Consider the following 15,143-nt stretch of genomic DNA (forward strand, 5'->3'; position numbering starts at 1 on the left):
AATAATCTGTCTATAAACAACTGTTGGAAAAATTACTTGTGTCATGCACAAAGTAAATGTACTAACCAACTTGCCAAAACTATAGTTTGTTAACAAGAAATTTGTGGAGTGGTTGAAAACCTAAGTGTATGTAAACTTCCGACTTCAACTGTTTACAATTGGCTCATTCATCCCCCTCCTCTCCCCTGTAACTAATCCCCAGGTCGTTGCTGCAAATGAGAACGTGTTCTCAGTCAACTTACCTGGTAAAATAACGGAAAAATAAATAAAAATAAATATATACAGTGTTGTAACGATGTGCAAATGGTTAAAGTACAAAAGGGGAAATAAATAAACATAAATATTGGTTGAATTTACAATGGTGTTTGTTCTTCACTGGTTGCCCTTTTCTTGTGGCAACAGGTCACAAATCTTGCTGCTGTGATGGCACACTGTGGTATTTCACCCAGTAGATACGGGAGTTTATCAAAATCGGGTTTGTTTTCAAATTCTCTGTGTAATCTGAGGGAAATATGTATGTCTAATATGGTCATACATTTGCCAAGAGGTTAGGAAGTGCAGCTCAGTTTCCACCTCATTTCGTGTGCAGTGTGCACATCTCCTTCCACCTCTCATCCGTGACCGTAAACCGTTAAGTGGTCGCCAAATGAGGTAGTGTCAATTCGTTAATACACTGTAGGTGAACGGAAGAGTTTAGAAATCCGCCACACCCAATTTGAATGAGCTGTTTGCTACTTAACCTTATAACTATAAAATGTCTAGCACAACTAGCTACATTTATTTTTACCTCTTTACACATGTATTGTGGAATTCCTCCTCTGTAAATGTAATTTGCCTGCTAGTGGAGCAGGAGACTCTCATTTCATACAAGTGCATGTTTCCATGTTACCTCGCCTCCTCTCCTCGATGACCTTTGACCTTTTTCAAAAAGAGGTGGAGAAGACGGAGGAGAGGAATTTAGCAAATCCAATTGAGACTCTCCCTAGGCCTTTTTCTCAAATGGATTTCATTGACTCCTCACCTCCTTTTGAAATTGCGCTAATGCATTGTCTAGATTTCAGTATACTAATACTGGGCATGCATATGTTTGTTGCAGCAGCCACCTTTGCTACAATGTAGTCTTAGACACTCATTGTGTGTAATCCGCCGCCCAGCATTAAAACAGTGTAATTAAAAAAGCTTGTTTATCAATGAAAGTCGCATGATACGGAATCTAACTTTAAAGACTAAAAGGAAAGAATAACAAGACAACAGTAAACATGTCGTCAATGGCAAGATGTACGAACGGAAGGAGACAGATCCATAATCCCCCCCCGATTTCATCGTGGGGGACAGTGTGTGAATCAACAAAGCTTCATTTATTTCCACACAAACTTTTTATTGTCGAATTAACCAATAATGTCATAATCATATAGTATCCAGTATTTCAAATCTGTCGCTTTCAACTGCTCCTTTTGCAGACATGTTTGTTCATAAAAGGGCATACAGTGGCGTCACACCCCCAACACACCTCCAGAGAGTGGCCAATCGGTGTCTGCATCTTGCACCCCTTACACCTGCCCACAACCCCCTGCTCGTTTCCCTGTCCACTTGACTCTGCCCCCTGTCTCTGCTGACTGATGAGCTTCTCGAGGGCTTTCTTCGTGGCCGGGTCGCCACAGTGTGCAATGCCTTCCACCGCCACCCGCTTGGGGTCTTTAACGCAGTCCTCCTCATGCCCAATGACGGTGGAGGGCAGCCAGGCAGTATCATAGCCGCTCTGTTGCCACGAGCGCCGCATTGCTAAATTCTGTCCATCCATCTTCTTCACGCGGCCCACCCGGACTTTCAGCTGCAGTACCACGTGTTGCCCAGGGGGGCACCCACTAGGGTAGCCCTGCGCCTTGGCTATGTCCCGGCTGCAATAGACCCCCGGGCCCAACGTGCCCCCCGCAGAGGGCCGGAAACCCCCTGTGATGATGGCTCGAGCGCTGTCACGGTGGGTGCCATGGTACATGGTGTAGCCTTGTCTGCCCCGTGGTGCCTGACCAGGTTTCAGGACAATCTGCTTCTCAACCACAGCCTCCCAACCGCTGAACTGCACCAACTTCGCTGGCATGGCTCTGCTAACGGACACACAGTTGACACCAATTTGTAAACAGATGAGATCAATCAATCAAATGTATTTATAAAGACCTTTATAAATCAGTTGTTATCACAAAGTGCTTAACAGTAACCCAGCCTAGACCCCAAAGCGCAAGCAAAGCAGAAGTGAGAGCACAGTGACAAAAACTCCCATGAAGGAACCTGGAGAGGAGCTCAGTTCAGAGAGAGGGGTGGCCTATCCTCTCCAGGCTGTACCGGGTTAGGCTATATGTGTTGTACACACACATCAAAACATATTAAAGACACAGACATAGAGGTTTTCTTTTCTAAAATCTCCCCACTCAAATTATTATTTACTCAAGCATGTTTCCATGATTTATTCCACCAGAAATTCTAATTCGAACCGTACAGCTGAAGATCCGCTTTATAGGGCTTTTGACAAAGGCAATGTTCCCGCAGTTGCGGATACCGCATTCACCGTAATTGCTGCATATGTTGCTCAATCAGAAATAGTCTTTAAACGTGAACTACAACGCAGATATTCTCCGCTACTGCTTGAATCAAGCCCCAAGTGTGCTAATTTGACTACACAGTAGGATATCATAATGTATACAAGGTGTCACTGAACACTTACTTTCCCCTGAACTAAACTCCAACTTCTCTGTCCATAAAGAGTATGTTGTATAGTCACCACCAGGGCTGGAATCAGTTCAGGGAATAATTGAATTAATTCAAATCTCCCTTAATTTCCTGTATTAGGAAGACTTTTCATTTTCCTGAACTAACATAATTCAAATCAACCCTGATCACCATAGCAGCTGTACTGCGGTAATTTGCTAAAATATTATTACAGTGTTTTTACCTTTCTCTCGTGATTAACCTACCTTTTTTGCCTCCAATGTTTTGACAGTGTTTCTCATAGTTTCACTTTCGATTTTTCAGCTCAACTCTGCTTCCTTGAGTGGCATTCATGGACATTACACCCAATAGAATCTCTTCAAACAATATCCTGTTTGCTTTAGAAAGCACATTCACTTTCATTTTAAAGTGATGTACACAGAATCCCTCTTTCTTGTAATTATGCTATTCCATTTCTTAAGGTAAAACCAAAGGCCCGTTCTCATGGTCAGACATGCTAGGCAATATCGTCCTCTAGTGATTTTTTGGGGATACAGCATGTATTATTTTATCATTGGTCATTAGGGTTGGGGTTAATTCCATTTCAAATCCAGTCAATTCAGAAACTAAACCAGATTCAAGTGACACATTTTTCATTGAAAAACATTTAAGAGAATAGGAATTTCAGTGTGTGTATATATAGTATTGTTTCATTAAAGTATTTACAAACTCATCACATATTTATGATTTTATATGGGAATCAAAAAGCTTTCATGAATGTTCACCATGTGCTAATCAGCACTGTCAACAAACCCCATTATGACATCACAATGTAACATAACCCTTGCCATGATGTCATTGCTGGTTCCATCTGACTGGCAAAATTCCATTTCCACTCATTTCATGATAGATCTCTCACAGAGATAGGTTAAGTTCTTATTTAGAGAGTGCTAATATTTATCATTAATGGCTTATCGAGGAAGAAAAACAAGTGAGTTTGACAAACTCCAGAAGGAGAACTCTCAGATGAAGAGGGTCATCGAAAACTTGAGGAAGCAAAACATGGCTTTAAACCGACAGGGTGACCAGGACAAGTTTTCAAGTTTTGTAAGGCTCATCAGTTTTTCAAAAATATCACTGTGTTTATTTTATGGTTTCAAAGATATACAATAGGCCTACATCCATAACATCTTCAGCTTAAAAGCTTTATATGACACACAGTAGAAACTATTTTGACTACTTCACTTCTGCTATTCATTTCATACTGTACCATTGCGATCCAGGGCTATCAGGAGAGCTACTCAATCCCAGAGGGCCATTGTGGCTTCATCAGCGATGCCAGACTTCTGCAGATGCAGAGAGCTGAGAGAGAGGCCATGGAAGTAAAGCAAAGAAAGATAAGTGCTGTCCACGATAATTATGTCCGGACTGCTCTCATCGGGGTTGGCAGCACCTTCGCGCACCACTTCGTCCCCTCTATTCAGTGCCTTCCGTGCCCGAAAGCTCCACTGAGGCCTTTGCCGCGAAGGCTGGAACACATAGCTCTGGCCCCACTGAAGAACGTTCCACCCGGATCTCACTCTCTGGAGTCTATCCAGGTAAAGAAGTCATGCAGTAGCGTGCGTCCTGTTCCCGTCCCTCCCACTGGAGCTCCCTCCAAGATGGGCAAGAAGAAGAAGGGCAGGCGGGGAGTCAAGGCCCTGAAAGTCCAGTCAGACCAGGGCTGTGCTGACAACAATGGACCCATTGACCTGTTGAAGGAGGTGAGGGCCATCGAGGCTCACTTGAAGGAGGAGGCCTGGAAGGTAGGATGGACTTTGAATTTATGGTAAATGTGCAAATTTGCAGTTCGGGATTATATTTGGACTGATAAATTGCCAAAACAGACAGTGGTTCCATGTCTTAGGATACTAGAATAGATCATAGAATACAGGATCTCTCTATGTATTAGTTAATGTATATAGTTCTATATGTATTTCTATGATGGGAGCATTCTTTTCTGGTCAACGCCAAAGGTTGTACAAGAGGTGAAGGCCATGGGCAGAAGTTTGGGCTCGGTTATGTCCATGAGGGAAATAGACACCAGCTCTCTGGAAAGCCTGAGCTCAGTGGATATGAACACCCCTGCAGAGCTCCGTGACTACTTGGAAGTCGGGACCCCGGTCACGTCATGTGACACCACACCCAGGCCTGCTACCTCTCTTACCAAGCCCAGGAGCGAACTGCCTCGGCCAATAAGGTTCCTGAGCCTGCCAAAGGCTGCCACCGGCTCAGGTCAGTCCCTCTCATGTTCTCACACTAATGTAAATTAGACGGGGAGATGACGCTAGGTAGATTTATAGGAAGACAGTAGGAAGGGAAGGGACACAGATGGCTTTTCATATAACTTTTTTTCTCCAGCTTAGCCCAGGGCTAAGACATTTTCCCACACTTGCTTTGCCTGTTTCACAGTGAGATAACTCAACAGCTTCTTCCCACCACGCCATAAGACTCCTGAACAGCTAATCAAATGGCTACCCAGACTATTTGAATTGCCGCTCTTTAATTATTTGTTACTGTTATTTAAAAAAAAATGTTTTACTTGTCTATTTTTTACTCAACACTTATTTTTTTCTTAAAACCGCATCGTTGGTTAAGGGCTTGTAAGTAAGCATTTTACGGTAAGGTTGTATTCGGCGCGTGTGACAAATACAATTGGATTTGATTTGAACTGGACCCTGCTTCTGAGCATGGTGAGCACCAAAGAATGTGTGCTACATTTAGAGTTATATGATATCATAATGAACTAAGATGTTCTAGTGTTAAAAGCTACAAACAGATATGGAAATTAATAAATATATACAGTTCACAGAGAGATAGATGTCCGCTTTCAACCCATAGACAAGAAGGCAGCCAGTGAGCCAAAGGGCCAAATAAAGAAGAGTCAGGACCAGGCCAGATTGCAGCCCCTGTCCAACCCAGAGCAGGCCCTGACTAAGACCTTCAAGCTGCTCCGCTCTGCCTCCGATGACTGGTGAGCATTCACTGTAGACAAGACCATGGGAGCTAGGCTAAAGGAAGCACAGTGTAGTGTCCTTGGAAATGTAGATTTGAGCTACGGAGCGTAGAAACTTCAGAAATTAAGAGACCGGAGTCCTAATTGATGAACATCATCATAATGTTTTTGGAAAATGTTGTGGAAATTGCTTACGTTTATTTCACTGAATTGCAGGGAGAAGAAGATTGAGGGTTTGACCTCTCTCCGTGCGATGGCTCAGAACCACATGGACATGCTGATGCCTAAACTCCACGATATCTGCCTTGCCATTATAAATGAGGTAGCTGTATTCATTCATTGCCATGTTCATTCATTTGCACAAATCTGCTACATTTGGAGAACAAGTCAAGACAAATTATTGTGTCATGTTTCTGATGTTTGTAGGTTGTAGGTTGTACTGCTCAACATTAATAGCTGGGCCTGTGCGTGTTATTATGATTCAGGTGAAGAACCTGCGCTCTGCAGTGTCCTGTGCTGCCATGGCCACACTGGGTGACATGTACATCTACCTCCAGAGGGCCATGGACAGTGAGGTGGAGATGACGACACGCGTGCTGCTGCACAAAGCCAGTGAGGCCAACACCTTCATCCGGCAGGGCGCAAACATTGCCCTGGGTCACATGGTGCAGAGCTGCACCCCTACCCGTGTCATGAATGCCCTGCTGGTCGGTGGTCTGAGGTAAGGAGGGAGAGCGGTCAATTAACAGTCACTCACTAAGGGGTAGATCCTGACTTCCACAAATGTTCACTTTGCCTCTCACATTGAACGTTTGACTCGAGTGGAAGTTAGGATTCACTCCAAACAGCCCTGATGTGACAATGCAATAGATCATTGATATGGAGTGAACTTTCTGGTGCAAAATGGTCACTGGTCGCTTAGGTATACTACACATTAGTATTAGGGCCGGGACAATACCAGTATCGCAATATATTTTTAATGGCAAAAGGAAAACACAACGCAGATCTCACTCTTTGGTCCTTTAAAAACCTGCTGTATGTAAAATATTGTGTGCTACAGCTTGGAAAATAAATAAATATGACTCATAATGATATTTGTTTCCAACATTACAGCTGTTTTCCTAAAGAAATGAAATCCGCTTTGTGTTTTGGATACTGGTATCGTCCCGGCCCTAATTAGCAGTGGATGTGTCATCTCTACACAAGAACATTTGTTAACACTTTATATGAAAGTGATGCTCCAGAGCAGGGCCGGCTCTAGCCTCTTGGGGACCCAAATTGAGATTTAATTGTGGCCCCCCTCATGACGGCAGAGAGAAACATGTACGTTTTAAAGTTAATTTCCTGCAATTCGACACATCTTGCCATTGGATGATATATCTTACAGATACTTAGGACTAAATTGGAGTTTATTCTATTAGATGAACAGATATAACGAACACGTGGCCTACGTGATGGCAAATATGCAAGCAATCTATATTTTTGAGTTATGGCAATCAACTCGTATTAATGATTTGATCAAAAATGGCAACAATGTTCTCACATTTGATTCGAATAGGGATTAAATTCTTCAGTACTGGCAATATACACTGAGTACACCAAACATAAAGGGGTGGGGGGTCCCCGTGAACACGTCAGTGTTCTATGGCCGCAGGCAGAACAGCAGAAACAGGGTCAGCAGCATGACCAGGTGGACTAGGGACGGGGACAGCCAAGAGTCGTCAGGCCAGGTAGTCTTGAGGCATGGTCCTAGGGCTCAGGTCCTCTGGGAGAGGAGATAGAGAGAGATGGGAGAATTAGAGGGAGCATATCTAAGATCACACAGGACACCAAATAAGACAGGAGAATTACACCAGACATAACAGAATGACCCTAGCCCCCTGTTCAAATGCACTTAAATATTTTGTATTGCCCATTCACCTGCATGGAACACATACACAATCCATATCTCAATTGTCTCAAGACTTAAAAATCCTTATTTAACCTGTCCCCTCCCATTAATTTACACTGCTTGAAGTAGATTTAACAAGTGACATTAATAATTGGATTCACCTGGTCAGTCTATGTCATTGAAAGAATAGATGTTCTTAATGTTTTGTATACTCAGTGTATTGGCATGCATAAGAAAAATATATATTCCAAACTAGCGTTGACCTTCTCAGAGTACATCATAGCGCAAAATAGAGCAATTGCAAGCAGAACTTAAAGCATACGAAAAAGAGCAGTGTTGGGCCACTAACTGAAAGGTTGCTAGATCGAATCCCCGAGCTGACAAGTTAAAAATCGGTCGTTCTGCCCCTGAACAAGGCAGTTAACCAACTGTTCCTAGGCTGTCATTGAAAATAAGAATTTGTTCTTAACTGACTTGCCTAGTTAAATAAAGGTTCAATTTCTACATGATGCGCAGCGAGGTTTGTTAGAACAGAGCACAAATAGGCTCCAAAGCAACCTGTCATTTGAAATGAGTGCTTCTTACAGTCACTTTTCCTGTTGTTTACGAATATATATATAAATATATTTATTTTTTTACACCCTTTTTCTCCCCAATTTCGTGGCATCCAATTGGTAGTAGTTACTGTCTTGTCTCATCGCTGCAACTCCCGTACGGACTCGGAGAGGCGAAGGTCAAGAGCCATGCGTCCACCGAAACACAACCCAACCAAGCCGCACTGCTTCTTAACACAATGCACATCCAACCCAGAAGCCAGCACCAATGTGTCGGAGGAAACACCGTACACCTAGCAACCTGGTCAGCGTGCACTGCGCCCGGCCTGCCACAGGAGTTGCTAGTGCGCGATGAGACAAGGATATCCCTGCCGGCCAAACCCTCCCTAACCCGGAGGACACTGGGCCAATTGTGCACCGCCCCATGTGCCTCCCGGTCGTGGCCGGCTGCGGCAGAGCCTGGGCTCGAACCCAGAATCTCTGGTGACACAGCTAGCACTGCGATGCAGTGCCTTAGACCATGGCGCCACCCAGGAGGCCTCGAAAATACTTTGAATTCAAATCATATGGTTTGGTTTCAATACTTCAAAACCAAATGGTAGGTGATATATCAGCCAATCAGCATTCAGGGCTCGAACCACCCGGTTTATAATTTCAATTATAAACTGGGTGGTTCGAGCCCTCTGCGTTGCGTCGTGCATAACAACAGACCTTATACGTGGTATATTGGCCATAAACTACACCCCGGGCCTTATTGCTTAAATATGCAGTGGTCTTTGATATATATTATAGTAATCAGACTGATTTGATAAAACCACATCTGAAGTTGCTATTGACCAATCCAAATCAGATAAACTGACTATTTTAGGTTAATTGAAATGTGAATTCATTTGTGATATCTTGATGTACCTTCAGTTCTGTGTTTTGCTCTTACACAAAAGAAGGTAGCATTCCTTTCTAGCTTGCTTGTAGCGAAGGTGTTACCTAAGTACATTTGCATATCTAAAGCAGAAGACAATGCTACCTGCCAAACGGACAACCCTGAAGTGATGCTGCTAGGCCCATTAACTGCTGGTCTGAAGATTTTTTGTATTTGTATTCATTATGGATCCCCATTAGCTGCTACTCTTCCTGGGGTCCGGCAAAATTAAGGCAGTTATACAATTTTAAAAACATTACAATACATTCATTACAGAATTCCCAACACACTAAGTGTATGCCCTCTGGCCCATACTCCACTACCACATATCAACAATGCAAAATCCATGTGTACGTGTGTGTGTATAGTGCGTATTTTATCATGTGTTTGTATGCATGTGTCTGTGCCTATGTTTGTGTTACTTCACATTCCCCGCTGTTCCATAAGGTGAATCTGCTTTTTAAATCAGATTCTACTGCTTGCATTAGTTACCTGATGTGGAATAGAGTTCCATGTAGTCATGGCTCTATGTAGTACTGTGCGCCTCCCATAGTCTGTTCTGGACTTGGGGACTGTGAAGAGACCTCTGGTGGCATGTCTTGTGGGGTATGCATGGGTGTCTGATTTGTGTGCTAGTATTTTAAACGCAGCTCGTTACCTTCAGCTTGTCAATACCTCTTACAAAAACAAGTAATGACGAAGCCAATCTCTCTTTTCCACTTTGAGCTATGAGAGATTGACAGGCATGTCATTAATGTTAAGTGTACTTTTAAGGGCTAGCCGTGCTGCCCTGTTCTGAGCCAACTGCAATTTTCCCAAGTCCCTCTTTGTGGCACCTGACCACATGACTGAACAATAGTCCAGGAGCGACAAAACCAGGGCCTGTAGGACCTGCCTTGTTGATAGTGTTGTTAAGAATGTAGATCAGCGCCTTATTATGGACAGACTTCTCCCCATCTTAGCTGCTGTTGTGTCACTATGTTTTGACCATGACAGTTTACAATCCAGGGTTATTCCAAGCAGTTTAGTCACCTCAACTTGCTCAATTTCCATATTATTCATTACGAGATGTAGTTGAGGTTTAGGGTTTAGTGAAGGATTTGTCTACAGTGACTAGAGTGCTGGCCATCCAGATCGTTTTGAACACTGATCCACACTGATCCAGAATCAGATGTGTTCAAGGGAGGACTGTATAGGGTGGCCTAGCCCCTAAGTGACTCTTTACACTGTATGCAAGAATTTCCTCTGTGTTGTCTTAGGAATCCTGCATTATCTCACCAACCCCCTCGTCACCACTCTGGGTAGCAGAGTTTCAGTTGTCTTTACATCCGTAGGTCTGATATCTGATTGGAAGTAAACTTTTACAGTATCCTATTGGTCAACAACTAAAAAAAAATTATTCTAACAACTCAGAGGCTTTTAAAAAGAGTCTTATATTCATTGTCTCTCTTTTTCTTTGTTCCTGACCTGCGCTAGTGAGATACACTCTCTCCACCCCAGGAACACTTGGGGCATGGCCTTTCAGGCTATAACTTCTCTCTCTCTCTCTCTGATCATGCATAAAGTATCGCATTGTAATGTTTGTTAATGCCTTGAAACTTAAGTTTTATGCCTTGTATATGATTTCATAATGTTAAATATCTGCCTTTCCACTCTCAGACCAATTCTTGCTAGTCAATGTGAACTCATTGCCGCTTGCTTATTTGCAGCTTGCTTGCAGATAAACATTGTAATATATAAATACTTATATATCAAATACTACCACACTAAAAAGTCAATCCATTTAATATTAATATACACCATCACAAATATGATCATTTGTCCATTTAGGCAGGTCTTAAGAAACGTTATGATATTAAGAAAATGTCTTTCAAAATAACAGAATAGCATATGTTGAGTTTAATTATGTTACTGGGCTTAGTTAGCCAAAGCTGGACTTCAAGTTCAGTCTGCCATCAAGTCGAAACTGTCCTATGGCAATATGTTTTCACCGTGGTGACGGAAAAGGGATATGGCTTGAAAACGTATCTCAATCCAGGGTTTTAAGGTGTCGCCGTACTCCTAATTGTCCCATTATCCAAGCCTCGAAATCGAGAAGATTGAAATACTGCTAGTTTTTAATTAACTGCCTTTTTCATCAGCATGCTAGGTTATTTATAAAGTATATATAGTGAACACTTTAGATTAGGGGGTATTAGTGAGGTACTGAGGTATTAGTGCATGTACTCCCATTCATAAATGCACTCATTAACAATTAATAAATACACCATTCATGACATTTATAAATACATGTATAAATATGTATATAAATGGTGAGTCAAACCATTAGTCAACCATTAACGAATGCCTTATAAATACAAATTGTGAACATACTATTATCAAACACCTTATTAATTATCTTGTAAATCATTATTAAATCATTTAAAATAGCGTTTATAAATGTGTAAATAACTATTTAGAGATTGCTTATTGACATTTACAAATGTAGGAATAATGATTAATAAATGGTAAGTAAACTCTTTACAAACGGTTAATAAATGGTATATTTATTATACCGAACATTTTGATCCACCGATGAGACATCAATACAATCCATTTTCATTTGTCTCCTAACTCATGTATCTCTATGACCTGTAACTGATGTGCTCTGTTTGTCCTTCTTCAGCCACCGTAACGCTGCGGTGAGGAGCTGCACTGCTCAGCACCTGGAGAGACTGGCTGAGGTCATGGGGATGGCTCATCTCCTGTCGGGGAAGAAAGACCTCACTGACCGTTTCTTGATTGCCGTCAGTAAACTGGCTGTGGACCCTGCACAGGAAGTCAGGTGGGAAGTTCATCCTGTATAGTTGCTTGCTTAAACATAATGGCCGGCCTAAACTAAGGCCGGGATTCAATCCATGGCTCCTTATAGCACTAGACCGCCGACAATGCAGCTTTTAAAGATAATTTACACTTGAGTCGACATCTGCAGCGTTTACCACAAATACAAATTTAAATTGCCTTTAAAAGCCACATTGTCAGCTGTCTAGAGCATCTACGCTAAAGGGTGTCATGGATTGAATTGCGGCCTCAACTAAATCCATCTAAAGACAGAATGCCTTGAAGAAAATGAAGTAGCGGAAGCTCTTCAGGTACTCCAAAACAACCATAGGTGCTCTTGGAGGGGAATAGTAATTGAAAACCAAAAGGAAAAATTATAAACACAAATAAGTGCTAAGTGGCATAGGAAAATCCAAGTCCGGGCACTCATGTGGGTTTGAAAGTTAAAAAGCCAAAGGATTAGCTGAATCCAAGACAACAGCTTTTGCCAAAAGCTTTTTACCTTTTAAACCCACACAAATGCCTGGGCTTTGACTTTTTATGTCACGTAGCACCTATTTGTGGATATAATATTTCCTTTTGCTTTTCATTTAAAGACAGAAAGTCTTTATGTCAACCCCTTTCAAACATCAGACAGATCCTAATACACATTACAAGTTGAACACTGCCAATCTTCAGACACAACCACCAGACAAAACAACCACACAACACTTGGATGACCTGGGTGACCCCAGACTGATTATCAACATAGTTGCCATTTTGGTTGTGTTTGTTAGGGCACTAAACTTGTACTGTTTGCGATTTTAAAAATGTAAATGAGTCCAAATAGTCAGTACCTGATTCAGTTTCCTTCCTTCTGTTTGGTGCCTAATGAAGACAACCGTACTTGATCACAATGGTCGGCCTGAGCCAAGCGCTGTGCAGATTCGCTAAGATTTTTAGAATAACAAATGGTTAATGCCCAGTTGTTAGATAGTTGAGATGATTTGTAGATCAGGTATTGCAGTGTATTACTCAAACCGACCCTCTTGCAAATTCCACCTAATGTGTGTCTTATTTTTATGGGATATTTTTGCCATCAATTGAGTACTGTTCTTAAATCACAGACAGCAGAAATGATTTGATATGTCGCACGTTTAAGATGATATAAATATCTTTGTCCGCAGGCATCATGGTCACAATATCTTGAGAAACGTGGCCACAAATGGTGACTTCGCTAAAATGTGGGACAAATTCGCTCCGAGGAAAGAGCGAGAATCCTTGAGGGAGGTCATCTCAAAGGTTAACCTCAAAGAAAGGTACATTCTCTCTGGATGATTAGAAGAAGTATGACAAATGAGCTGATATGATTACAGAAATCCAATCCCACTAGGCACAGACGTCAGTTCAATGTCTAGTTTTGATTTACATTTGGGAAATCAACCAAAATAGTAAGGTTAAAAGTTGGGTGAGAAATGACTTGACGTTGATGACTTTTTGAAAATCCAATCGTGTTTTCCACGTTGATTCACCGTCATAACATATATTTTGTTGTTGTTGTTGAAATGACATAGAAACAACGTTGATTCAATCAGTTTTGGCCCAGTGGGATGAATTTAATATACTGTAAGATTCTATCTTTCTGTCTTTTCTCTTTTTCAACAGGAATATCTAAATAAATCGCCAACTTGACTATATATTTGTATCTAAATATTTGCACTTCCCAACTTGACTATTGTCCCCAAACTCCAATATTTCCGCTCATTCTAAGAAATGTTACACTATCATCCAAACCCCCATGTAAATGCATCTTTAAGCTGCATTGACTCCTTGTCCAAGTCCTGAATCCACTATAAGGCAATATGTACCACATTCAAAACACTAAATGACCTTGCCTCGAAGCGCCTATCTGATCTACCAGCCCAATAGTGGTCTACTGAAACCGTACTCACCATCTCAGGGGTGCTCAGATCATCAACCACTGAACTCCACACCATCCTCAAAACCAGCAGTCCTATTTTGGAGGCAGATTGGTCAGTGCTCCTGTATGGCACCAACATTGTGGATTTTCATCCAATACTTCTGGACTATGAGAACATTCTTTGGACAATAAAATGAGGTGAAATGGAAGCTGGCTACAGTCTCAGTTTTATTCTCCAAGACAGTGTGAGGATGTGTAACAACAATACCTGTGGTTTAACTTGATGATCAGGGCCAGATTACCGAACGGGCACACACCTCGAAAAGTAAAGTGGACGTTTTACAATTCGTGAGTTTGTTTCATAATTTGTGGACATGTTTTATTTCAATTTGTGCTCATTTTGTAGAAATTTGTGAGCATTTAAAAAAAAAAAACATTTGGTCGACATGTTATATCAATTTGTGAGCATGTTTCAGTAATTAATGGGCACGTTTTATATTACATGGGCACGATTTTTTTTTAATTTTTTTATCATTTGTGTCACCTCCCGGGCTCCGTAAATTGCTCAGAATGACCTTACTTGAATTTATCAAGTTCCTCCAGACATAGAAATGTGATAAAGTGCTTACCTTGAGTGAAAAACACAGTAGCAAGATTACATGCAGACCAGACAATGTTGATTTTGTCCCCCCACACCAGACGCGATCAGGACACGCAGGTTGAAATATCAAAATAAACTCTAAACCAATTATATTAATTTGGTTTAAGTCGAAAAGCATTAAACATTGATGGCAATTTGGCTAGTGGGCTTGCTGTTGCAAACTAATTTGTCCTGGGATATAAACATTGGGTTGTTATTTTACGTTAAATGCACAAGGTCCTCTACTCCGACAATTAATCCACAGATAAAACGGTCAACCGAGTTCGTTGACGCGCGCCACCAGTGTGGGTGCAATGATTGAATAACATGTATGTGTACATTTATTTTGCAATGCAGGCGACACGTCCGGTCTGGTCAGCATGTTACAGAGATAGACAGGACTCCAGTCGTGTCATACTGCAAAACACCACTAGATGGCGGGCATACCATTTGCATAGATGGGACTACCCAAGAACCCAAGTGAAATCCATTCATGAGAACATTTTAAGAAAGGGAAAGGGGGATACCTAAGTTAGAACACAAGTGGAAAAGCTTAGTCACTGGTGGGGACAAAAACAATGTTTGCTTCTTTCCGCCACACATTACAACAGTGGTTGTATTTTCTGTTATGTTTGATTATCACTGGATTTGGGCTTTGTTGCCCTTGTTTACAGTCACCTAAATGAGGCTCAAGTAAAAGATGATGCCTCACAAACACGAC

The 15,143-nt window shown here is 41.7% G+C and overlaps 1 protein-coding gene and 1 long non-coding RNA gene across 4 annotated transcripts; one reads left to right on the forward strand and one right to left on the reverse strand.

Moving 5' to 3' along the window:
• Positions 1 to 1,357: 1,357 nt before the first annotated feature.
• LOC139566985 (uncharacterized) lies at positions 1,358 to 3,182 on the reverse strand. Of its 3 annotated transcripts, none has more exons than XM_071388383.1 (2): positions 2,970 to 3,182; positions 1,358 to 2,105 (listed from the first exon to the last, which is right to left on the reverse strand). In XM_071388383.1, the coding sequence occupies exon 2, from the start codon at positions 2,096 to 2,098 to the stop codon at positions 1,442 to 1,444; it is 657 nt and encodes a 218-aa protein (XP_071244484.1). In that variant the 5' UTR covers positions 2,099 to 2,105; positions 2,970 to 3,182; the 3' UTR covers positions 1,358 to 1,441. The 3 variants fall into 3 exon arrangements, with proteins under 3 accessions (XP_071244484.1, XP_071244495.1, XP_071244504.1); XM_071388394.1 differs by having other exon boundaries at positions 1,358 to 2,102; positions 2,970 to 3,109; XM_071388403.1 differs by having other exon boundaries at positions 2,948 to 3,017.
• An 8,549-nt stretch (positions 3,183 to 11,731) lies between these two features.
• Positions 11,732 to 14,517, forward strand: LOC139551154 (uncharacterized). Its single transcript, XR_011670210.1, has 3 exons — positions 11,732 to 11,886; positions 13,049 to 13,180; positions 13,527 to 14,517. It is a non-coding gene; the product is annotated as an uncharacterized lncRNA (long non-coding RNA).
• The last annotated feature ends 626 nt before the right edge of the window (positions 14,518 to 15,143 follow it).

Source organism: Salvelinus alpinus, chromosome 2, assembly GCF_045679555.1.
Source record: "Salvelinus alpinus chromosome 2, SLU_Salpinus.1, whole genome shotgun sequence".
Taxonomy (NCBI): domain Eukaryota; kingdom Metazoa; phylum Chordata; class Actinopteri; order Salmoniformes; family Salmonidae; genus Salvelinus; species Salvelinus alpinus.